The sequence below is a fragment of the Lepisosteus oculatus genome, chromosome 15, assembly GCF_040954835.1.
Source record: "Lepisosteus oculatus isolate fLepOcu1 chromosome 15, fLepOcu1.hap2, whole genome shotgun sequence".
NCBI classification, from domain to species: Eukaryota; Metazoa; Chordata; class Actinopteri; order Semionotiformes; family Lepisosteidae; genus Lepisosteus; species Lepisosteus oculatus.
In genome coordinates, this window is record NC_090710.1 from 23,461,654 (window position 1) to 23,486,980 (window position 25,327).

The window sequence follows — 25,327 nt, forward strand, 5'->3', positions numbered from 1 at the left end:
CTGGGGGGAGAACAAGTACAGAGAATGATAGCAGTGGAGAAACAAAAAGCCTGTTAAGACAATGACAAACCGAACAGTCTTACCAAGCGCTAACAGTAATGGTGGATGGCAGGAGTGAGTGACTCATGGACACAGCTTTATATGTCAACAACATAAACTCTACAAAAGGTTTTGCTCTACAGAAGAAATAAACACAGAATAGACACCATCCTTTCATGCTGGTGTAGTTCTGCTTTGGATAAACGGGGCCTACGCCTACAGACACTGGCTCCAATGTTGTATCAAAACACATTACTATACCCATTCAGGAGACTCAGACAATGCCCCTCATGTTCATGTGGCTTATGGTATATGACAGGCGTAGACGCATTTAATTCAATACATTCTTTGGTGCACACCTGCTTAGGCGACAAGGCAGGCTGGAGCCCCCACATGTGGCAGACCAAAGAGCAGTGATGAGGGAGCCAGAAGAAAGCACGGAAGCACACACCACAAATACAGTAAAAGAACAGCTTGTGCTGCGTTTGTCGAGTGAGAGAAAGTAAGGTGTTCAACCCAAGATGGGGGTTGTTTTTGCTACAGAGGGTCTGAGTTACCAGATTGTTTTTACTATGTTTTACTATGTGCCACAGGGTATAAGGAGATAAGCAGGCGGAGTCTTGCCATGACAAGAGACAGTGCCTAGAGTATTTAACAGGTGTAGTAATATACAGAGTACTACAGATTTAATTCAGAGCTTTGTGGAACACACAATGGTTCTCTACATAGGTCAACGTCCATGAATCTGCTTTACAAATGCTACCATTTGCCCCTGACAAAGGTTCATTGTAAATTCACCCAATAACTGTCCACAAGAAGGCTCAGTTGTAACAGCCTTTTCCACATTAGCTTAAGCAAAGTTTTAACACAACGTATTAACCTAAAAATATAATTAATGTCACATGCTTGATAAAATAATGTTATTATTAGGAGCATTCGTTAAAAAGAAGTTCTTGGAAAGCAAATATGTACGCTATTGTCTTTGCCACAGGCATTGCATGAAGTTCCCTTTTCTTTTTTTAATTCTCAAAACAAGATAGGATTGTTTAGCTCCAGTACTGTATGTTGCTCACATACACATAAACAGATACCCACTTTTACAAGTAATTAGCTTTTACAATCTTAAAATATGTTGCTAAGGAGTCTGCCTTTCATCGTATGTAAAGGATCACTACAGTATGTGTATACAACTTGAGAATGAGATCAGCAATCTCTGAAAGTAGGAGTGCAGTTAATTTTGTAAGCAAGCCAGTAACAGAGTTCTGTGGGGTACTGTACTATATATTAAAGTTTACACAATAAACTCTGTGTGTGGACCACACAGCTTGCATAGTATTCACATATGATAAATGTGCACATTGTCTGGATTCTGGTTCCACTGTTATACTACATGAGAATCATCAGATATTGACTACCCATGAAAACTGTCATTTAGTCCTAGACTGCCTTTTCAGAATGCTGACACACTGAGGACAATTGACAAATTCTTACTAGATACCCCAACTGCCACTGACCAGCTGCCTAAACACCTATTTTCCACAGGATATGAATCCCACCAAATACTTAATTTAACTTGGAATTTAAAAAACACATCCCAGAATACTGTATATGTAGACTTCTTGTATTTTACCAGAACTGCAGATGCAGAAGATTCATCACATTCACAAGATGGACAGAATTTGCTATCATATACTGTATAAATCATCTGGGTGACTCACAAAGCACAAGCCACTAACTTTCTCTTCTTGGTTGAGAGTTTGAGTTAAAAAGATAAGCACTGAGGAGGGTGCACTTTATGATCAAAGAACAAAATATTTTCTGAAATTCCAGATTAGGAGAGCTTGTTTTTCCTCTTGTTTGGCTTACAAGGAAGTGTATTATAGGAATGTATTTCATTTCCTGCCTGGGATTTTTCTATTATGCCTTTTGTGGAAAGACCAATTGTTTGGTTCCTTTTCCTCAAAATCAAAAGAGGATTATGTGTTAAACAGGAGGAGTTTAATATCAGCCAATCCAATACCTATACCTATTCTAAACCACAAAATATGCTTTTAGATTGGACTGGTTCAGCTGTAAACATTACTACTCAGGGGTTACATATGACAGACCACCATTTCTTAAAATATTTCTAATATCATATGATACAGCAGTTTAAACTACTCAACATGATGGCTCAAGGCAGACAATACAGCTCAATCCTGGGCAACTAACACAAAAAGAAGCATGCCAGAGTACAGCTGCTTCAGACTTGTACTTATTGTAATGGACAGATGCAGGGCTACCTCTAAACCATGAGTCATGCTTTTTACCACTTAAACCCTGCTCACCACTGTACAAAATGGCTAGATTTATAACCATAAGCACTAACCGCACTATTCTGCTAGACAATCTTTGGTACAACACAAAGGGCACCGTGAAACTCAGAATACCACTAACCATCGTCATGCTGATCAGAGGTTTCCAGTGTTATGGACCATGCCATTCAAAAATGTACATGAAGAGAGATCTTCATCAAAGTGCAATTTTTCATGCCGTGAGCCTCACAATTCCTATGGGTGAGTGTTCAACGATGGCAGGAGAGATACTGCACTCACTGCCAAAGCCACACGGTCACAGGAGCCCAGCAAGACATTGTTGTCACAATGCTAGGCCTAGTCCAGTCCATCTGTTCCAGGAATATCTGACAAATTGTTGATCACACAAAGGTAATGATACACCCTTGACCTGAGCCAGCAGTGTCTGTCCCTCAGATGAATGAGTTTAGTTATGAGCTCAGCAGCAAATGACTGCACTCATACTCAATCAATACTCAATACATACAATCTCAGTGATTGTGTATCGAAGGACTGCATAGTTTGCTATACAACATGAGCTTTTGGGAAGTCTTGTTTATAATGACTTTTTGTGTGGATGTCTTCATCAATACCATCAAACTAGTTTTAGTATCTGAATCAATACTGAAGTAAACTCAAATTATGATGCATGATCATGAACAGGGAGTTAATTATCGCATCAGGAATGAATGGAACAGAAAGAGAAATCCCTTCCTATACAATTCAACATGTTTAGAAATTGCTTCTCCACATCTGGGGGTGTCACAATACAAATTGTCAGTTCAATTAAAAAATGATTGATTTGTATTGATTTCTTCCCTTTAAGGAAAGTACTACTTTTTCTTTCATTAACTGGGGACACAATGTCATCCTCTACAGAACTCCACTTAAAGACTTTAATCCACTATAAATAATTGAAAACATGTAAATAAACAAAGCATAAGAATGGCATTCACACAAAAAGTACAGTGGCACTGATGCGTCCTTAAGCATGTTCTGATATACTGTACATTTCCCAAAAATATTAATGCTCAACATTATTGATCCTAACCTGGCAAAGTTATGCTGTTCTTCACAAAAATAGAAAGTGCATCAGTTTAACTAAAGCAGCCAGAATCTCCCTGACAAATGATGGGAAGACCCGATTAGAACAGCCAATATCACAACATTGCAATTATTCAAAAACTGGCAAACGTAGAAAGTTGGCTAATTAAAAATAGTATTAATAGCTCTGATTGGGCTCTTGCCATAAGAAACAAGATACGCAAGGAAGACCTGAAAAAACAAGCTGTCAACGACAACAAGTCCAGACACAGGACTGTATAATAAACTCTGTGTATATATGACCACTATGAGGTACTGGGAATCTGTGATAAATAATATCTTATACATCTTTTAGAATATCTGCTAAAATAATTTAATGTGTATTTACATCAAAGTTTTTTTACAAATCTTTTTTTTTCCAGCTTTTCAGTTTCAGTGGTTCAGTAGTGTTTCTTTGAAATAAAAGTAAGGCAATAATATTTAGATGGCTGGCCTCAGGGCTGCACACTTCCCCCATCGTTCACAAATGAACCTCTGCAGGGCCTGGGGGCTGTTGTCTTCACTTGCAACGCATTTTAGCCAGCAGGTACGCTATGCTCAGAAACAGCCACACGACCAGTAAATTGGGGCTCAGGGCCAGTAAAGGGATAGAGTAGAGAAGGCTGGGGTCTAGCCTGCAATCGCGGATGGGCAACAGGCCACTCAAGTTCTTCTGTGTGACCACTTCCCGAGTTCCAATGCTGTGAAAACGGAGAGGGTGGAAGGAGAAGGAGCGAGAGAGGAGGAAGCGTGAAACAAAGGGCATGCACAAGGGTGGCCAGGGAGTTATGGAAGTAAGAATTACAGTAATCATAGTGAAAAAACAACAGTGGATATCAACGAAATGGGTCGGATAAAGGGGGAGAAAGCATGGTGAAATGGCGTGGAGGCCAAAATATTAGACGGAAAAAACGAAACAATGATGAGGCCAGGGTGGAAACGCAATATGAGGGGGAGGAAAAAACACAACAAACACCACCAACGCAAATTGAAGAAAGAAAGACCAATCACCCAAAAAAAGAGAGAGAGAGGATAAAAAAGAAGAGACAAAAATAAGAGCAATTTTCTGTAGTCTTTGGAAGGTAAAAGAAAAGCGAGGTAAGAAAGGATGGTTTTTCACGTTCCCCACACGCGGGGCGGCCGGACGGAGGGCCATGCAGCACTGTCATGCGTCTGCATGCTGCGGTCAGCGAGCGGCAGGGGCAGGGAGGCAGGGGAACGTGAACAACCAGCCTGGATTTCACCCTTACTTATCCCAAGCGCTGGGGAACAGCGTGCTGTCTGTCAAATATTTAACAATTAAAACTGCAATAAATGTCTTAAACTCTATTACTCTGGTGGTTTAAAAGATCTACACCTAGCAGAGGTAAGGATACAAATGCCTTAGACTTCATGTATCCAATTCAAATAAAACTGATTGCAGGGGTATGATATCTGGGTCCTGGAGAACCACAGTCCTTCAGGTCTCACATATTTTACAGCAGAGACAAAAATGAGAAGACATTGTGGATCTCCAGGAAAAGGTCTGCACATTACTATTTCCGTACCCCGCATTGCTACAGTATGTCATGTTACTTACCTAACACTAAAACGTTATGCCACATTTGTGTGTGATGCTCTTAACTGAGGAATAACTTCAGGTGGCACAAAGCCACACAATTACATGTGTCTTCAACTCACCCCTACACTTCTGTGAAAGCTCCTGTGGCCTCTTCTTGCCAATATACCAAGTCTTATTAAAAGGCATTGCTGAGAGGCTAACTTCAGGAACACCTTGAGCCTAACTCTTCTGTATGTTCCCTTCCCTCTTCCACAGCTGCAATGATTTGGTCAAAAGCTACTGTGGTTTACTAAACTGTCTCTAAGACTATCATGTTAATTCGAGATTTAAATTGAACAACTAATGAAATGTCATGGAGACTGATTGACAGAAACGAAATTCTTACTAGACGTGCGAGTAATAAATCTGCTAAAGGACTACTTTTAATCCAAATGTTCATTAAACTGTATTACTTCAGACAAGGCAGGGTCAAATCACAAAGAAATATAGAAAGGATAAGAAAACTGAATGCCAGAAAATTTAAGACAATACACAAAGAGGAATGTAAGAATGAGGGCAGGCAAAGACCAAACAGCATTGTACTACTACAGAAGAAGGTGTAGGGTCTTATCCTTTCTTTTTCGGGGGAGGGGGGCTTTCAAATTAATCATGAAAGATTGAAAAGGTGCTGTGGCCTATTGTATTTTGGTTATCATTGAGAAAGCAGTGTTTCAGCAGACAGAGGATGGTATGAATGAGACATGAGAGATGAAAAATGCACGTAGACAGGTATGCACTCCGTCTGTAGTTAATGAAACATTCTTGCTGGCCATTTGCTGGACAAATAACAAGCAGGTGTTATTGCTGAATAAAATATTAAGCATAAGGAACAAGTGCTAACTGCAGAGAGAGAAGGATCATAAGGATCGTGCTCAGTGCACGTCTGCTATGGCGTATCCATTATCACAATGTGTTCTAAATGTAGAATGTTGCACTCTTGATTTTGGCAAAACAAAGTACAATTTCAAAAAAGGATGTACATAGGCGAGGCATCCTCACAGTGCCCAAATTTGAGCAAACTAGATTATTCTGGTGTGATTCGCCTATAGTGGTGATAACAGAAAACACCAAATCTGTCTTCACAGGAACAAAAAACTTCCAAATAATCTGGAAGAGAACAGTTCCTCTTCTATACTTTAAGCCAATTATTCTCTTTACATTGAAGGCAAAAAAGCTTTTTTTGGACATCTGGAGAATCCAGAAGGGAATTTCACCGAACTTGTGTTTTTATCTTTTTTTCTTTATCCCAGTCTGTAGCACCATGAGATCTTCTACTAAATGCTGGTCTGACTCAGTTTGACCCTCTTTGCCTCGATAATTAATATAAAAAGCAGTGCTCCTCTGCTATGTTTTCCAGTTATGTCAAATATCATACAATATTACAGTATGCCAATTAACATATATACTAATTATAATTATTTTCAAATTCCTACATTGATATTGTAGCACAGTCTCAACAGCCCTGTCTAAGTGATGTCTCTTATTCTCTTTGTCAGGCATTCTTTTTTTCACTACATCTTTGCAAAGTGCATTCATATTAGAAACTGGATATTCTATGTTTACTGATCCCTGTGATGGCTTGTGAATAAAATCTGGGAACTTAGCAGTAAATTATGAACTATGCACTATGAATATCCCAAACAAATATCTACCAGACAAAGACAGTCCATTCTATAGTATTTCATATTCACTTCTTGAGTCACCAAAATCGTGTACACCCCTATACAGTATATGACGCGTCTTTCCTGATATAACCAAATAAAAAAACAAAACACCTGCAAGGAACATGACTGCTAAAGAATACTAATTTCAGAATACATAATTTTGTGATGAATCTATCAGTTTCTGTTTAATGCCAATGAACACCACTTACAGTAGGCGCTTATTGTTGAAACAGATGAAAGAAGTAACCAGGAAACTAAATACAGTAAAGACACATCTACACTATCATACCTCAATTAGCTGTGAGGATGAGAGAGTGACTCATTGCCATCAGTACTGGTGCGGGTGAGGTGTTCATCTGTAGTTTGCACTGTCCCATGTTAGGAGCATCAAGCAGTGATAGACCTACCTCCTCATGCAGTCCAGGGCCTGGGTGAAGACCTGAGGAGCCATGCCGTGCTCGTGCTGCAGGATCAGACACTGCTCCAGAGTCACGGACATGGCCGTCCTGTCCTTGGCGCTTTTACAGCTCGTGAAGCGAACTCCATTGAGGCGCCGGCAAATCTGACAAGGAGCAGACAGGGGCAGACACAGCAATTCATTGCACGATTGTTCTGTTTGTGATTCCCTTCAAACTTTGAAATCGTCAAACGCCCCGCCCCCAAATTCTTCTCGCAATTCTTCTCGACGACCTTCCAGACGACAGACGTATATTCATTGAGTTCTGCTTAACCTCCAGCTCGAGGATGGATGACACCCACACTGATGGCCTTCATCATGCACTGATGCATTACAGACATCCCTACAGACGGAGAGAGCACTGTTGCTACTCTACTGCTTTAGCTCAATGTAAGACCTAGAATCCTGCCATTATTGTGAAGAGATTATTCACAGGTAAGGTCTTATGACGTCGGACATGCAAGTTTACTACATGAGTTAGGTATAAAGGCAATTCCTTATTCTAACTGAGGAACTGAACCACTTTTTCTCGATGTTGGTTCTGTTCCGGTAAAAGTCCTACAATACATGTGCATATAAAAGACTGATGTACCTCTGCAGCTTGCCACAGGATGTCCACATTCTTGTTTTTTCTTGCATGGACATTCTGGCCCAGGAATCGTAGCAGTTCAGGCAGGCATGTCTGACTACGGGACCGAGGTAGGCCTGCCAAAACAAACCAGAGAATGAGACATTTCTTTTCGCCATTCTACGTTGTAGACACAAGGAACATTGGGGAATTACAATGAGACAATAAGGACACAATAAGTGACTATCTTATCACAATTTATGAACAAGACTATAATTATTCTATATATCAATATCCTGCCTTTTATATTTTTCTTCAAATTCTTCACACAAAATTATTTTGCAAAGGCAATAAAATGTTGGTGAGTTTACATCATACAATATAGCCCACAAAGATACGGTAAATGTATAGTTATCATAAGTGTCTGTCATTTGTAAATGTTGTTAGTTATATTCCGTTAGCTGGTCAGGTTGGACAACTTTACATGGAAACAAATATTCCAGAATGCATATAGTTCAAATATATCCATCTTTATAGAGTTTTATTACTATTAGAAATTTTAAGCTTCCCAGTACAGTGTTTATTATTCAGTCTACATTAAAGTAACTGCCTTGCAGCCTGGCCTAAGGACATGTCTAAGGAAAACCAGGTAGCAGTTGTAAGTGAAGCTTTAGGAGCAGAAGGGAGCTCTCGTATGTGTGGACCAGAATTTCAGAACCAACGCCTCAGAATAGAGACCAGGGACACTGAACTACAGGAAATGCTCCTCCTTTTGATGAGATGGTGAGTAAAGATTCCATGACACTTCTTGAAAGAGCAGCTATGTTAACTCCAGTTTACTGGCTTAATTGTAATCTGGGTTTGGTTACCATTAGTTCAAGCATTTTCTCACATCTCCACATGATCTGCTGTGTGGGGAGGCTGCTGGTGCACAATGGAAACCGCATGCTATCCATGAGGGTACTGCGTTTCTGTGGTAAAACGGGTCCCTTCCTATATGAGAAGCACTTTAGGAGTCTTTGGCATGAGAATCACAATTTAAATGCAAATGGTTTATTTCTGAGCAACTGTTGCCTTTCCAGTTACCTTATTTCTTTTAGAACCTGATCCGCCTCTGCTGGTGCCACATTTGTTACTTCATTATACAGAATTATTGTAAGCTCTGATATTTTTTAACAGTTCTTTGAGCTCAATGTTGTCTTGGATTAGGTTAACAGGTTAACAACAGCAATGATCACAACAACATGGTTAGAAATATCCACAAATCTATACTTACAGTCTTCAGGTAAAACTTCTTTGAATTGTTCATAATAGGAATTCAAGCGAGCCAGGCTCTCCGTGTTAATGATTTCTTGCAGTGATGTGTCTCCAAACCTTATGAATAAAGAGGTTAATAATAAGCAGTGTGCAATAACCTAGAGTATAGTAAATCACATATATTTATAACCCACACTTGGTCAGTCTAGTATTGTTTCCCTAAAACAACCACAGACTATGTTTTTTTTTATATCAGCAAAGAGGCTGTTTAAGTCTGGAGCAGCTGTTCATATTGATATAATAAAAACAGATGCAATAAATATTATAGGTAATAAATATTATCCGGACTGGTGGTAACATGCGCACTTTAGAGGAATAGAAATCCAGACGTCTGGTGTGAGAGACTTCATTAAACATTAATACAAAAGTCACCTCCCCTCATCAGACCAGTACAAGTGCCCGCGAGTCTCTGGAAAACGGGAGCCTTACTTCTCTGCCAGGGTCTGCTGTTCGTTGATCCCCACATTGAAGAGCACCGGCTGGACCCTCAGCAGCATCCCGTTTTGGATCTCCCGCGGCAACGCGTCAAACATGGTGCCCGGGAGCGGGATCCGCACGTTGAACCCATCCCTGGAATCAGAAAGAGGGTGACAGCCTTCGCTCCGGGGATAACTATTCCACAAGGAGGGACACGGTTTCAGACTGTAAGCTATGTGCTGCAGTCCCTCAGTGGGAGAGCTGACTTTAACAATCACAATCGCAATCGTCCTCATCATCATCCTTTCCCTCTTTTAATGGAAGACATAGGAGGACTTTCTGATATCGATGCTGTTTGTTACTAGGACATTGCTCTCCTCCACCTCAGCAGCAGGCCACACAGTGCAGAACCCCTGAACCCACTCGCCTCTCTGTCCATCATCCATCAGCAGTCAGGTCGATAAACTGCAGCTGCAATTAACACAAGCAACTAACCAGCGAAAACACTGTAATTCTGAAAAAAATAAGACTTTTTTATTGATGCGTATTCATCCATCATGTTAATCAGAGACATTATGACTCTTTTCTGCCTTGTATATGATTTTATCTGCACCAGACTGCAGGCCTTAACGTTGTTAGACCACCTTCAATGAGATGGACGTGAATGCTCAGCTGTCCATGGCTTTGTACCTGTTTCCCGTGATGACTGGCAACATGTCCACAGACGAACTGGAAGTCGCCTGGGTCACCTTGAACGTGACGTTTCTCATGTCCATAATTCCTACGCTCATATCTTCCAGCATAGACAGCTCCTCTCCTGTGAGAGTAAAGAAAGAAGTGTCACACCGATGCAATCGGATAACCTGTATAAGTTATGAAAAGCATTAGAGAATGGTAGGCTTCACAGACAGGAGATTGTAGTAGGCACCTTTTTTACAACTCACTCAGGAATGAAATCTTTAGACGTTAATGTGGGTATAATTATGGTGTGGATATTGATGAAGCCCAATGCAGCAATATACTTCTTGACGAATGGTGATTATACAGTGTTTTTATGTCCCAATTTCACTGGTTTAGACAACTTTACTAAATATCAGGGCTGCAGTGTTTTCACAACTCCTAACACAAGATGAATTGAGGTTAAATTCAATTTCTTCTGTTCTGTATGAAAAATTCTCATGTGATAAAAAATTGCTTGAATTTGCAAATGAACATGAAGTTACATACCACACATTATTTATTTTACATGGAAAGACAAATGAATGGAAGCTGGTCAAACTTAAGTAGTTTGAAGAGAAGAGGAGCAATGATACAGCTTAATGAGCAACTAAAAATTCAAAATATTCAACAGTGAGTTTAAATTTGGCTAAAATGTTTATTAAAATCTATTATTGTGTATATAATCACAAAGATTCAAAGCCCAAACTGTTCTGTTTGTCTCACAGGAAGAAAAGACTTTAAAAAGATTAAGATTAAAGCTACTGAAGTCAAGGTAAGACATGAATTTGGAATATTATGTTGAAGCCTCTTGAAACTGTAGAAGGGTAATAAAAATACACTATCACTATTGATAGTGTGTTTTTTAATTACAATTTTAAAGTAATTTATTCTTTAAAAAAGTATTTATTTAGTAAAGTATTCAATTAAAATCTTCACACATTTTCAGTGCCTTATTGGCTGTTTTTTGGTCATGTCAAAAAACAATCACTATAGGAAACATCTTTTAGCTTTAATCATTTTTTTCCCCCAAAAAGCTGCTGCTGTACTTTACTAACAACAAAATGTAACATTGTCTCCCACATTTACTGCTTTCATTTTTGTTACCGTAGGTACTGAGCAGACTCTCAAACTGAGCCAGCAAGCCAATGGTATGGAGTTGACGCAAGAATCCATCATCACGAAGACAGTTTCTTAGTTTGATTATAAATCCACAAATAAGGGCTGTAAGCTGAAAGAAAAATATATACATATATTAATGAGGGATGATGATGTTTCGCAATGAACTCATATAACAGTTACGGCAGATGAAACGTGATTCAGTGAAGACTGAATCTTTCACTAGGATACACCCCCGAAAAATGTTTTGTCTCAAAATCCAGTGACTGAACATTTGTTTTACTCACTGTTTGACAAAAGACAACATCCCTTCGATACTGCAGGCTCAAGTCCATGGCGATTGTGGGGGCAGTGTCTTGCATCAACAGGAAGACCATTGACTTTTTAGCTTTATCGCTCATCATGGCTACACATTCAGTAAGAGTTGTGAGCAAAGGATATAAGGCTTCACTCCACTCCCCTGGAAGGACAAGACTGGATTAGTTAAACATTCTCTCCCTATTCCGTCATCAAAAACATCGAACCATCTGATTCCTTCATTCTCTAAATCCTAATTACGCAGTTAAGCAAATGTTAGCCTTTTCTCAGAAAAATGGGAATACTTTAACTTGCAATAAAACCCAGTAATTACACTACGATACCGGCTCCTATCTGAAACACTGTAATTAACAAGTGGAGAATACTGAGACTTTCATGGGAATAATCTCCAAAAATGAATCATCCAATTTCAAGAACCGCTCATTCCAAAACTGGTCGCAATGAGTTGGAGCCTAGCTCAGCAGGTGCCACTCAATCACAGGGAACACACACATGCACACCGGGGACAATTTAATAATGCCAATTAACCTAGACAGCATGTCTGGTATCATGGTCATCACATGAGTAGAACTGTCTGCAGACACACAAAGGAAGCAAAACTGTTTTTTAAGTTTCCAGGTGTAGCATGTAAAAACCAACAGGGCTTCATCTATAATCACAGCAGTCCCTTCTATGTGCAATGAATCTCCAAGATGTGGAATAACTCAAAATTAATTAAATTAAATTAATCTGACCAGGTGTGAGATTTAAAAATAGTTAATGACAAAAATGTATCCACATGATTATGTTATAAATAACAGTAGTAACGGTCAAAAGCTAAAATAATTAGGAAACTTCAACATAGCTGCAAAAGACACTTTATACATTTGAACTTTTATGTATTTTAAGAAATGTCTGGGACCGAGATGAACTCAGAAATAATCACCGTGTCTTATTCCTGCTCCAGCTTGTGTAAGATACGAGATGCCCTGTTCAAACATTAGAAAAATTGAAAACAAAGGCTACATTTACAAATAAAATATACTGTACTTGTAATTCAACTGTCATAAAACAGTTATAGAAAATACAAAAAACCCAAACCTGATAGTATAGACCAACTGCCTCGGACACAAAGAAGACTAAAATATAAACATATTTTTATATTTTATATTTTAAAATATAAAAATATTTTATATTTTATATTTTAAAATATTCAAAGCACATATTAAAAGGGACGTAATGGGAATTTAAAGCTCCTGAAAGTTAAATGCAGGACCCAAAGAGAATGTTCAAAAGGGAGATTATTCCTGTTTGAGTTTGCCTTCAGCACAACCCTGTACTTGCAGTCATCAGTTCCACTGGAAAAGGAAAACAAACGTCACGAGGGCACCTTCTCTTTCTAAGCACCAAGGAGCAGGGAACTGCTTGAATCTAGCGGAAGCACTGCCTTGCAGCAACAGAAGGAGACGCGCCCTGAAGCAGAAGTGCTGAATGGAAAGAGCACATACCTGGAGAGGCCTCCTCAGCAGGGGGGCTGCAATCTAAACAAAAATGGAGGCGCAACATGCATGGTTAGGAAGCAGCATTGTCAACATGGGCAGCTCTGAAAACACTGGCTGCACTCGGAGCTAAACTGAGCTTCAACTGAGCAGTCAAAAAAGGCAGTAACAAAGCAAGGAGCAGGCGGGTATGTTCAAAGTGAAACGGATCCGTCCTTCGGATGAGACGTAAAACCGAGGTCCTGACACTTTGTGGTCATTAAAAATCCCTGGGTGTTTCTCGAAAAGAGTAGGGGTGTACCCCGGCGTCCTGGCCAAATTTCCCATCGGCCTTTATCAATCATGGCCTCCTAACAATCCCCCTCTATATATTGGCTTAATTACTCTGCTCTCCTCCCCACTGATCGCTGATGTGTGGTGAGCGTTCTGGCGCACTATGGCTGCCGTCGCATCATCCAGGTGGATGCTGCACATTGGTGGTGGTGGAGGGGAGTCCCCATTACCTGTAAAGCGCTTTGAGTGGAGTGTCCAGAAAAGCGCTATATAAATGTAAGCAATTATTATTATTATTATTATTATATGCCTATGTGAGAGAATCTGTGGGGGGAAAAAAGCCAGAGGAAAAATCAAATCTTGAAACGTGTGAAAGTACAGAGACCACTCAAGAAAATCCGCCTTTTTGTCAGACATCACCGCCGAGTCAATATGTCGCTGAACCAAGTGATTGTATTGCCTGGTCTGTCCTGATCCATGTGAACAAGTATGTGTGTGAGCTTGCAGGTGACAAGAACTTCATGTGAGAATCCTACTACTCAAACTAGGATTGAAATAAGTATTCAAATAACTTAAAAACTGAGTAATGTCGAGGAAGTTTGGTTGAACCACTTCTCTGAGATAAATGCCAGAACAGAACATACTATAACTCCTCAAGGTGTCTGTAGATAGAAACTCACTTACTGTAACTCAGACACAAATTACTTAATGTACAATTAAGTAATGTATAGCATTTGATATGTGTAAGGGAATTACTATTTACATTGAACCAAACCTAAGTTTAACATAATTGAGATGAGAAAAGCCTAAAACAACAATTATGAAGCAAAGCAAGGTATTTTGCTTGTCAGTTTCTCAGTAGAAGTGCTTGCTGCACAAGCTGAGAAAATGGAAGGAAATACTGTGGGAGCAGCAAAGCTTTTCAGAGATACAGAGAGACTGGTTACGAGACACGGATTGGGAAAATGCAGCCCTAGCAAAAACAACCATTGCTGAACAATCGTCAGACAATAACCCTTTTGAGTGTACACTGGTAATCCAAACCCTATTCCTTCAGAATTAACCCCACTTCAAGAACTCCCTCATTAACAATTTACACCCAGCTGCATTGCTGAAGACCAGGACTACGGTTCTAACCCACAGTATTTCATAAAACCCTGTGTTAAATTATTTTCAGTCTCTATATATCCTTCTGAGCTACAGTCTGCATGAATGCAGTACGAATTGAAGATGCACAGTTTCTGTAGTTTACTTTTTATTGTGGTCTGATTTCACACTATGAATAAGTGTGTATATATAACAGAATAAATGCAATACACCTAATTAAACATTTAAATAAAATGTAATATGATATATAAAAATAGCTAATATTTCTACTTACTCAACATTTAAACACTAAGATTAGTTAAAAGATGGTTAATGCTGTTTATATAGAGAATTATTCACAAAGCCACAGAATGTCATTCAACTGCTTGTGACTGAAGGAAATCTACCAGTGCCCTGGATCCCTCTGCACCCTTCTCCCCCAAAATAACAGTAAACATTTTCAAGGGTCTTGTTTTGATCAAAATACATGTTTTTCAATGTTTTACATTTCTTATGTAAACGGTTCTCACCATGCACAAATGCAGATGTTGGAGATGTTTCCAATATGCTAGCCTTAAAATATCTTACTGCACAAAACAATTACTTACCTGATTACCTAATAAACACAAACCTGATGTGTGAATAAATGTTTCTAAACAAAAGGCCTTCACTAGTAGGTTATCGCATTTTTCTGTGAGCTACCCAAATGCACCAGTACTTTGCAATTTAAGAGGAACAGTTAACATATAGTATGTGAAAAAGAGAGGAACAGCAAAAAAACTAAATAAACATACAGTACGTAACAGGAGGAACTAAGGAAAAACAGTGTGTACATAAATTTTTAAATGAATAGCGGTGTGTATTGGCAACCACAGTTCAAAGTAAAAAAAAACGAAAGCAGTGTTAGTCACATTGTGGAAAAATGATCTTGAGTTATCAAATCATGCTGTAAACCTGCACCCCAGCACAACACTGAAAGGATGCGTGAAGAAAAAAAAACATGCATGCTGATAGAAGGAAGGGACTTTGGCTGAATATAGCAAAAGTTTGCTCCTGTGAGTTTTTATTTTTATTCAGGTTAATCTGGTTTAAGAATGTTTGAAAAATATGAATACCTGCACAACAGGAGCACTAAGAGAAAATGTCATCTTTGTATTCAAACAGTTTCTGAAAAGCTACAGTCTGAGGGCTTGCATATTCTATTTCAACCTTACAAATCCTTTCTGTCTGGAAAACAACAGAAACCAGACACTTAAGATTCAGCATAGACATCACCAGTGTTTCAGCACTTTTACCATATATATACACAGACCCCTGTTACTACAAAACAAGCATCTCCAAATAGAAGTTGGAAGTTTATTTTTAAATTTATTAAATTAGTACCGTCCTATGTACATAAGTACAGAAGTGAACATTACTGGGAAATTCCAGTGCAAAACAAAAATCAAAAACCATCCCAAACTCATTTCAGAATGTGCTAGGTAATTATACAACAGGAGCTTACTTCAGAACATCCAGTGTTTAACCAATAAGAATCTGGAACCTGCAATTACATTTATGAATGCCTATTATTGCCCCACAGTGATGTGAAATAGCCCCTGTTGTTTTACTTTACCAAATAATCAAAAGATGGCTTCCACAACGTCCTTTTAATGTGTCCAAATTATTGTACTTTATTTAATATTGGGCTTATTTGAGAAATCACCCCTACCAGTGCCATATGTTTGCAGCACAACAAGGAAGAGAAATTCTGATAATTACTATATCATCACTAAAGAAACTTATAGGAACAGTAAGCTTGGAATGGTTGGATTTGAATAAAAGTAGAAACTGCACTGTTAGAGCTAAGGTTAATTCCTTGATTTTAGGTCTGAATTCCTTGACCACTGCAATTACAATAAAAATTACTACTGCTGAAAGCCATGTGGAATGAAAAAATATTGTTAATCTAAGAATTTATCTCAGATTCAAGGAGAATCTAAGAGAGTTTCTTCCTTTAGCTCCACACTCATGCAACACTATGTTAGGGATTTACTTTTAAATGCAAGCTGGTTTCAGAATAGTTTTTCCCACTGCAACGTGTTTACCAGTATTTGTATTTGGCATAGACGGCTTTAACTACAAAAGTCAACTCAAAGAAAGCAAATGAAAAAAAAAGGTTCACCAATACGCACTTTTGTCAGAGAGAGCAAGGCATGCAGAGAGTGCTGGAGAAGATGAGGATGGTGTGGCAGATGATGGCGATGCAGATGAACAAGACGAGCTAGTTTCCTCCATGCAGTCTGGATTAATCCAGTACGCTCGCCTCTCCAGGTTACCTTTCTTGCTGGTGCTGCTGGTGTCGCACTGGAACACATCTTCGCAGCTGTCGCTCTGCAGGCGGTCCTTCTGCAGCAGCTTGTCCACGCGCTGGATGATGCACTCCAGGCTCTTGTCAACGTTCAACCACACCTTCTCCTGCAGGGCGAAGCAGTATGGCATTAAACAATAAGGGCTGTGTTTAAGAAAACCAGGCTTTGTTTATCAGCTGGTTGTTCTCGCCTTGACTGCAGCCCATGATAAAAAAAAAGCCTTGAGAACCAGTAGAAAGTTAGGGGAAGACAGAAAAAGTAGTAGGCCTGACTAGATTGATCTGAAATGCTTTGATCATCCATATTCTGTTAACATACAAATATAAAAGTAGCACTGCTAGTTGGTTGAAAACCTAAAACTGTCACAGAGCATTATTTGTGTTCTTGTCTTTCACAATTGATTCTGAAGAAGTCTGCCGGGTTGATGTTGTCAATGCCCTTGAGGAATCAATAACTGAATGAGGTCCCCAATTTCTCTTATCTTGTCAAGACTCTTGTCAAGAAAAAAAAATAATTTCAACTTGACACAGTAAGCCTGGGAATGTGTTTGGTTGCTCTTCTCTGGACTAATTCCAGAGAAGCCATGTTTGTTCTTATTATGTGGTGACCCACAAAATGATTACAGCAAAATATTCTAATTTAGGTCTTACTGTCACTTTGTACAGCTCTTCATTTAAATCATACACTTTTTTCCAGTATATCATGACAATCTGTTTGTACTTTTTCTAGCTCTCCTACCTAGTAAGATTTCAAATACAGCTGTACAGACTAGAACAGTTTGACTCCTGACTACATCAGTAAACTGCTAATGCCCGTACACATACTCTACTTTACACTCTTCGGACTCTGGTCTTCTTTCACTTCCTAATTCTGTCTTGTTGGTCCCAGCCTGATCAGAACGTGCAAGGGACTTTCACATCCTGTCTTAAAACAACCTTTTTTTACTTCCTCTTATTATTCTGTTTAATTTACAGTTTTCATTTTTGTATAGCGGTCTCTTTTGATTTGACTGCTCTGTTGTACAGCGCCTTATGATTACGTACTATGTGCTCTACACAAAATAAGTTCTCTTTAATATTAACGTCGCTGTTGTTTTCCACACAGGACAGCAAAGACGAGCAGGGCCGACCCACCCATTCCTCCTCGTGCCAGTTGGCATGCAGGGACGAGCGGCTGTTCTTCCCTGCCCACTTGGCGACGAGAGTATCCTGGTCGTTCCTCAGGACCACCTGGTCGGAGTCCCCAGTGGTGGGTGAGGCTTTAGAGGCGATGTACTCAGGCCGGGCGGCGTTCAAGGCCTGGATTGAATTTGCCAGCAGCTTGCAGTCACACACAGTGACCAGCTGCCTGGTCTGCGATTCAAATGTGACATGGACATGCTCAGAAAACAGGAGATGCTGCAAACCCAAATCATGCCTGAACTAAAGATGGAAGAGGAAACTGCAGGTTTAAAATGACTTGAGTGTACCCCAAAAATAAACAAGGCATTAAAACTAAAGTCAAAAAGCATTGATCATTATTCCGACCTAAGTAAACATCGGAAAAAAAACCCAACAAGTATTACTGCACTTAGGTTTACAGACTTTCAATATATGTAAGTCATATTTGTTTACAAAATTTTGCTTTAAATTCACAACGACAAAAAGTTATTTGTGAAATGATCTACATATATATACAGTAGCTTTCCTTTATTTGCCATTTATAATTTCTACACAAAGCAATAATAATTTTTATTGTCAAAAAACACCAAGGTAATTCTGGAGAGAGAACAAATATGAATTACACCCTTGATCGGTTAGAGGCATTGAAATATAATATGTTAATATGTCGTCTATTTTTCTTTAATGCATCTAAACAGCAAAGTCCACCTCACCTTATCTGCCAAAATAGCCAAGGTCCTCTCCAGCCCATTAACAGAGCGCTCCTTGGCTGCTCTGGAGAGCCTCTCGGCGTAGTAGCTGACCTGCGTCTTCAGGGTATTGATGTGTGCAATGATCTCCTTGGCTCGAATGATGTCTTGTGGCATGTAGACAATGGACTGCGAGCTAGACACGGAGCTGCTAGAGATTAGAAAGGGCAAATCAGCCAGGTGTCAGGATAACCTCACGAACTGCACAACAGAACAATGATTGTCGCCACTTTTCTACAACAATTTTCATTCTTTAATACAAAAAGAAAACTTGAAGTTGACTTTTCCTTTGACAGAAGCAGGGTACAAATCACACACTGGCGGAATGGCCAGTAAAATGAGATTAGCGACTCTCTCATTTACTGTGCATATGTATACACTGTGGCTATTCATTCTATTAAGCACACAGAGTTCACAAATGCCAACAAGCAGACAAATTAAAAGGCAGGTATCTTGAAATGACATCCACATTGTAATCCCGGGAACCGATTATGCTTTTGTGTGATGCTTATTTGTACAAAGCATCTGGTAGCAAGCTTGAGATGTCTTTCTAAAACCTATTTTTGCAAGGCGTGCATTAGTGAGCAACACTTTTGATCTCTTGAAGCACGCCAGAACTAGCAGTGAGCAGTGCGATGCAGAAATGTATGACAAAGATCTGGGACACTCTGAAACACTACACAAGGACCAAAGCCTGTAAACCTCTCTCACTGACCTAGCAAAGGCTCTGCTAACATATTATTCCACAAGATGCCTAAGGCAACAGGCTCCAAGATATGTTACGTACCTAGGCTAGAGCAGTTTATACAATACAAAGGAACATGAACCCTGCATGCTAGACTTACAGTACTAAAGTAAATCAATGGGACGTCCTTGTAATTTGAGCCCTGCTTTGTAAAAGGAAAAATCTGCAAAAACTAAGGCTCATTATGAGCCCTTGAGTGATAAGGCCACATTAAAAAACGTTCAACTCAAGACACGTGAACATGCAGACACTTCAAGTATGCTTTACAATTCTTGATAATCATGTATGAAACATTACAGATGAGAAGAGGCCATGCAGCTAGTCCTGTTTATCCAGTTCATAGTAGCTCATTGCACATAAAGTATATTCTGATTGACATTTGTGAGACAGCAGTCGCATGCTTATTTCAAATTCCCTTCAATACTTCTGTAACTGTGCAAATCGGTAAACAGCAGCCTTGGTGATTTAGTTAGATGACAAGCAAAAGCTAAAATAAACACCTCTGTGTTGTGTACAGCAGTAAAACGTTTTCTGGAACTTTACGGACCTTCCATATAATAAATAAACTGATCGTGAAAAAGTGTGCAAATGTGAAGCGAAAGAAAACTCATACAGTAGATCTCTCACTGGATGATTTTTACCATAAACACAGAATATAAAGGCTGCCAGATTGTCTTTTTTGGGTAACACTGGAGTGTTAGAATTAAATACCTCACATTCAGAGAATCATGTAAAATATCATTACAAATCTTATTTGGTTGTGTAACAGAGTGAAGTACAGTATAAAGATTTTCAAAGAAGATCCGCTACAAGGCAAAATGACATTCACCACAATCCGACTGAGATAAGTTGTCTATTCCGATGCAAGGAGTCTCAGAACAAGCAGCACCATGCCAAGAAAGTACCACATTACATCTGAAGACAACTGAAGTCAAACCAGACCACATCAGAACACATGAAGAAAGGCTGAAACATATTTGCATGAAAAACAAATAATTAAGTTTTTCATGCAGGCTGGTGCACAAAATGGAGAAATAACTGAAGAAAAAAATAATTTAAATACTAGGAACTCACCAACCCTCCTCATAAACGCTGATTAGAAAACAAACAAGCAATTAAAAAGCAATCAAATAAGAAACCTTTTTTGACAGAATGCTGCAGTTTAAGGCAGCATTGCAAAACTAGCATGCGAGGCGAAAGCAATTTAAAGCAAAATGAAGCCAAAACAGCAGTTCTAATGTCGCCATGCAATTATTAATGTTAACAAGAAAGAAATTCAAACTATACTCATCAAACAATACACTTCAAAATGAGAAAGCATAAAGCATAAGTTTGCTCTATACATATATAAAGCTGTTAAATTATACATTTAACAAATCAAAAACAGATCAAGTTATTTTTTAAATATATTGCAAAAATGGAACGTAACATGAATTTATCTGAAAGGTAGTACTAGGTACTGTATACATGCAAATATGGATACAAGAGTTTAATAAAAGCATTTTAGAGGAAAAAATTAAGAGAATTCTTTAGATAGAGACAACCAATTAAATTGCATTTCAAATACATGTATTTAAAAAAATATGAACAAGCAGCACGTTTGGTAGACTTATAATGAAGACTCAGTTACAGAAAATAACACAAAGGAAAACCAATGGCTGCTACAGTACATCTGTCAGCTTCGGTAAGTGGTTCTGTAACAAACTCATTAACATGGGTTAAATTTGGACCAAACAGAAAAAAAAATGCAAAACTTGAAAGGCTCTTCATTTTCAAAGAAAAGGATAATAAGTAACAATAGCTGCAATTCTATATCTTCTCCCCACTCCCTTCCAATCATGTTCCATTTTCTTGAATAACAAATCACGTACAGTAAGGTCTCCACCATCTACGAATTTAACATTGGCAAAAGTTCACTTATTTGTGATTTGTCTGGCTGACAGGGTCTTGGATTTAAGAAGAGAAGAGCGGGATGAATTTCAAATTAAAAGCGCAGCAGACTAGGATCAGTAGGCGAATCCAGCTAGTGAGTGTGAGCCTCTCCCTGCCCCCTGTCCAAGTCCCCATTACCCAGAGTCTGAATGTGGACTTGTCTGTGTATTGTAACGAACGCTCCAGGTTCTGTGTCAGCAGTGTGGGGAATGACAGACTGGAGACGACTCTACATGCTCACTGACAGATTTACTGCCCTTTTTAATGTCAGTTGGGCATGCTAATCAAGGAGCAGGGACTGGCACAGAGAGAAAGTGCAGGAATCCGTTGGGCACAGAGGAGGGATTCAAGTTGTTCATTTTACCTCATTTTACTCTAAGCTTGTAATTACTGTTGTTTGTTTTAGTTGATCAATGTTATTAGTGCTTCAAATATCATATAAGTGAAGGTTACGCGTATCTTTTGACCTTCCATGCTAGATGCTGTAGTACATTACGTGACAGTATAGGGGTGGACTTGGTTACAAGTGAAACTGGCTCTTCGCAATGGTTCTTCACATCGAACTCTCGTGAATGTCGAGACCATAGTGTGTTACGTTTTTTTTTTAAATCTTGAAAATCTTTTTAAAAAATTAGAAATATCTAAAGCAGACATAGAAGGTGAAAGAAACTTCAGAAATGCAAGCTTTGCTATTCCCAACAGCACTTCTTACAACAGTCCCATCGACTTACTGCTTTTTGGCTTCTTCAAACTTGTGGATGAGCTTCCTGAGGCCACTATTCTTGAAGCCCTGGCAGTGAGCAGCTGGGGCCCCAATCGTTACAATGTCATATGTGTGGTCTGGAGAACAAGGATACGTCAAAAATACATCAAAGCCGTATCAACAGGCTCTTTCCACATGTAAGGACTTCCATCACAGTGAGAACAAAGACACATTGAATCTGCCACATTGTTTATCTCAATAGTTTATACAGAAATGCTTTCTAGTTGGATGGTGAGCTCTGTAAATGAATAACCGTCAAAATTCATGCTACTTCTATTCTGTAAGAATCTTTCCAGTTTACTACATGCTCTTTAAAGAGACAAACCAAGGGTGAGGATGTGTTACACTGGCAACATATGTTGCATAATACCTTCATGTGCTATGGAGTGATAAAACAACTGTCTCCTGTTGCACTGCTCATCTGCTGCTAATCACTGAAATTTAAAATGTGCCCTGGAACAGTGATTTAAAAAAACTGCTAGCAAGTCATAATTAAAAGAAGTCTTGTGCATTAACTTGGCCTTACCTGAGCCAGAATCATCCTGTACTCTCATTCTCTGGATATGGAGATTTGTTGGCATGAATTCTAACTTCTTTTCTGCTTTCAGATTGCTTGCCTTGAAAGAGGGCCCTGTGGAGACAATGATGTTTACAGAAAACTGTTAGACGTTTTCTGTTATACATGTGTCTCAATGACTTTTTTCATTTCTAAATTCAGAGCTAAGGAATTAAAGTAAAGAGACAAAACTCTATAATTAATGATTGTACAGTATTCTTTCAATACTAATGTACAGTATGACCATTTCATAGAATCCCACACAGTCTAATTCTTAGCCTAACACTTTTGGCTAATTTTTCTCTGATCTATACATTTTCACAGATTTTTCTGTTTCTATTCTTTTGGATAGTGTACACAGTACAGACATGATAAGATTTAATTTCTTGTTTAAAACTTTTAAATAACAACATTGTGTTCTGGACTCGCACTGTTGCTCCATGAGTGCCAACAAGTACAAGCACAGCCAGAAAAGCATTTTGAGAAAGCCCAGCATGTCAGCTTTTATTATACAAATACTTGAATATCCTTGTGTAAAAAGCAAGTGAAAATGTGACGTAAAGAAATAATAAGAGTTGCAAGAACAAACTGCTGACCTATGTTCAGAGCATGACTTCACCTGTATCTAATTATCCACAGTGCACAGTTCTGGTTTTCCGCAGCACATTAAACACAAAAGATACTGCTCGTCTGTGCAGTGTTTGCCAGCATGGTAACATGACAAAATGTTTAAATACTAGTACAAAATTGGAAAATATAAAAGTTTAGCTAAAAGGGCAGCAACCAAATTAATTAACTAGATTATACACTTGAAAAGACAGTATTTCAGTATCAGAAACATATGCTGTATAATGAAATTAGAAAAATCCTTTAAGATATTTCTATTACTGTATTTTGCTCATCATCTGTATAAAGGTAACAGGACAAGAGCAAGTATTTCCCCCTGAAGCCATTCCTTTTTGCAAAGGTTTGCATCTCCTTTCCATTGTTGTTCACTGGGTGAGAGTAGAATTGCTGATAACATCCGATATGACCATGATTCCCAGCCTACAAAAGCATCAAATCAAAGGCTAAACAGCAGCCCCAAAGCTGCAGCAACAACAAAAAGAGTCAAACCAACATTTAAGAACTGCATCATCAGACATGGAGAGTTATTCCCATGTTGCACTGGGATTGTGGTCTGCCTTGAACCTGAGAAAATCATGGGAACATCGCAATCGTTCGAACTACTGTGCTCTTAACACTGTTACATGTTACGTGTTTCACATAAAAAACTGGGTGTTGATTCTATCTCTGAAAGAGAAATTGATGATAGCTATGTTAAAAAGCAGTACTTCAGGTCGGTTCTGACATGATAATTTAGAAAAACTTGAAATCCCTGAAAGAAAATACTATCAAAGATATCAGAAAAGCAATGGCTAATAATTTCATGTTTGATCTAAAGCAGGTTAGAGACTTAATAGGACGTGCTGACCTTTGTACTGATGAAGGTCTGTAAGGGTCTCCTGGTAGGTGAGAATGATGGTTTGGTACTGAGTGACGATCTGACGGCGCAGACTCTCCCAGCAGGGAGACAGCTCTCCTAGCTCCTCCAGCTCGCACACCCTGACAAGCACAGCAACACGCTCTGAGTTTCTGGCCCTCAGCACTGCACAGAGCTTACGAGATCTGAATCGCTGCCGAGAGCTACCCCAGCCCAGATCCCCCTGAAGTAACAGTTAGCAAACTCAGCAACCGGCTGGATTGTGTTGACACAAAGTGTTAATCACATAAAGAGAATCTGTCCCTTCTCTCAGCAGAGATATACTAGTTGGAAAAAAATGATCATGCATTCCGAATGGGAAAAAAAACAAATGAACCCAAAAGCAAAAAACAGAAAAGGAAGGGACACGGGGGTGTTTGACGGACTGCTTTAGTTGTATTGCTCAAGATGAATTGGATGGCTGCTGATGTTGCTTGTCAGACCTCAGATACTAAGGAAGGCAGGGCCTGGTCAGGACTGGGATGAAAGAAAACCCGGTTGCAGTTTTAAGTGGTGCGTGTGGGCCAGTAAGTAACAGTCTTCGCTATGGACACAAATTTCTAAACCAGGCCACAATATAGTGAATAGGTACATAGGACTGTTGGAAGGGCCTTCCTTTTGATGAGAAAGAGAAACTGAGATCCTGATTACTTGGTCATTAAAGGGGCATTGCTAATAAGGTAGGAGACTAGGGGTATTAATTTTGGCACTAAATGAGAAATGTCCACTCCTATATACATGTGAGAGGCCCACATAATTTACATTTAACAAGGTTAAACAATGTGCTCCTTGCCGGCAGCCATATCACCCTGCAACTCACAACTGGCAACCCACTGAAGCTAAGCAGGTGTGAGCCTGGTCAGTACCTGGATGGGAGACCTCCTGGGAAAAACTAAGGTTGCTGCTGGAAGAGGTGTTAGTGAGGCCAGCAGGGGGCACTCAATCTGCGGTCCAGGTGGGTCCTAATGCCCCAGTATAGTGACAGGGACACTATACTGTAAATAAGCGCTGTCCTTCGGATAAGACGTAAAACCAAGGTCCTGACTCTCTGTGGTCATAAAAAATCCCAGGGCGTTTCTC

The 25,327-nt window shown here is 39.2% G+C and overlaps 1 protein-coding gene across 18 annotated transcripts in view; it reads right to left on the reverse strand.

Annotated features, from left to right (window-relative positions):
* LOC102695688 (inositol polyphosphate-4-phosphatase type I A) overlaps positions 1 to 25,327 on the reverse strand; it is an 82,391-nt gene that overhangs the window by 4,155 nt on the left and 52,909 nt on the right. For 3 of the 18 annotated variants that reach the window (XM_015364269.2, XM_015364270.2, XM_015364271.2), the window contains exons 11-26: positions 24,200 to 24,330; positions 22,696 to 22,800; positions 22,138 to 22,246; positions 20,549 to 20,566; positions 18,694 to 18,880; positions 17,954 to 18,172; positions 16,644 to 16,926; positions 13,120 to 13,152; positions 11,602 to 11,774; positions 11,303 to 11,426; positions 10,169 to 10,295; positions 9,491 to 9,631; positions 9,021 to 9,118; positions 7,769 to 7,881; positions 7,127 to 7,281; positions 8 to 4,156 (exon numbers count right to left, since the gene is read on the reverse strand). In XM_015364269.2, coding sequence (XP_015219755.1) covers positions 3,976 to 4,156; positions 7,127 to 7,281; positions 7,769 to 7,881; positions 9,021 to 9,118; positions 9,491 to 9,631; positions 10,169 to 10,295; positions 11,303 to 11,426; positions 11,602 to 11,774; positions 13,120 to 13,152; positions 16,644 to 16,926; positions 17,954 to 18,172; positions 18,694 to 18,880; positions 20,549 to 20,566; positions 22,138 to 22,246; positions 22,696 to 22,800; positions 24,200 to 24,330 — 2,197 coding nt within the window. In that variant the 3' untranslated portion in view covers positions 8 to 3,975. Of the gene's footprint in view, positions 1 to 7; positions 4,157 to 7,126; positions 7,282 to 7,768; positions 7,882 to 9,020; positions 9,119 to 9,490; positions 9,632 to 10,168; positions 10,296 to 11,302; positions 11,427 to 11,601; positions 11,775 to 13,119; positions 13,153 to 16,643; positions 16,927 to 17,953; positions 18,173 to 18,693; positions 18,881 to 20,548; positions 20,567 to 22,137; positions 22,247 to 22,695; positions 22,801 to 24,199; positions 24,331 to 25,327 lie in introns of those variants that run through there. The other 15 variants (XM_015364272.2, XM_006639151.3, XM_015364277.2 and 12 more) reach the window with 15 other exon arrangements.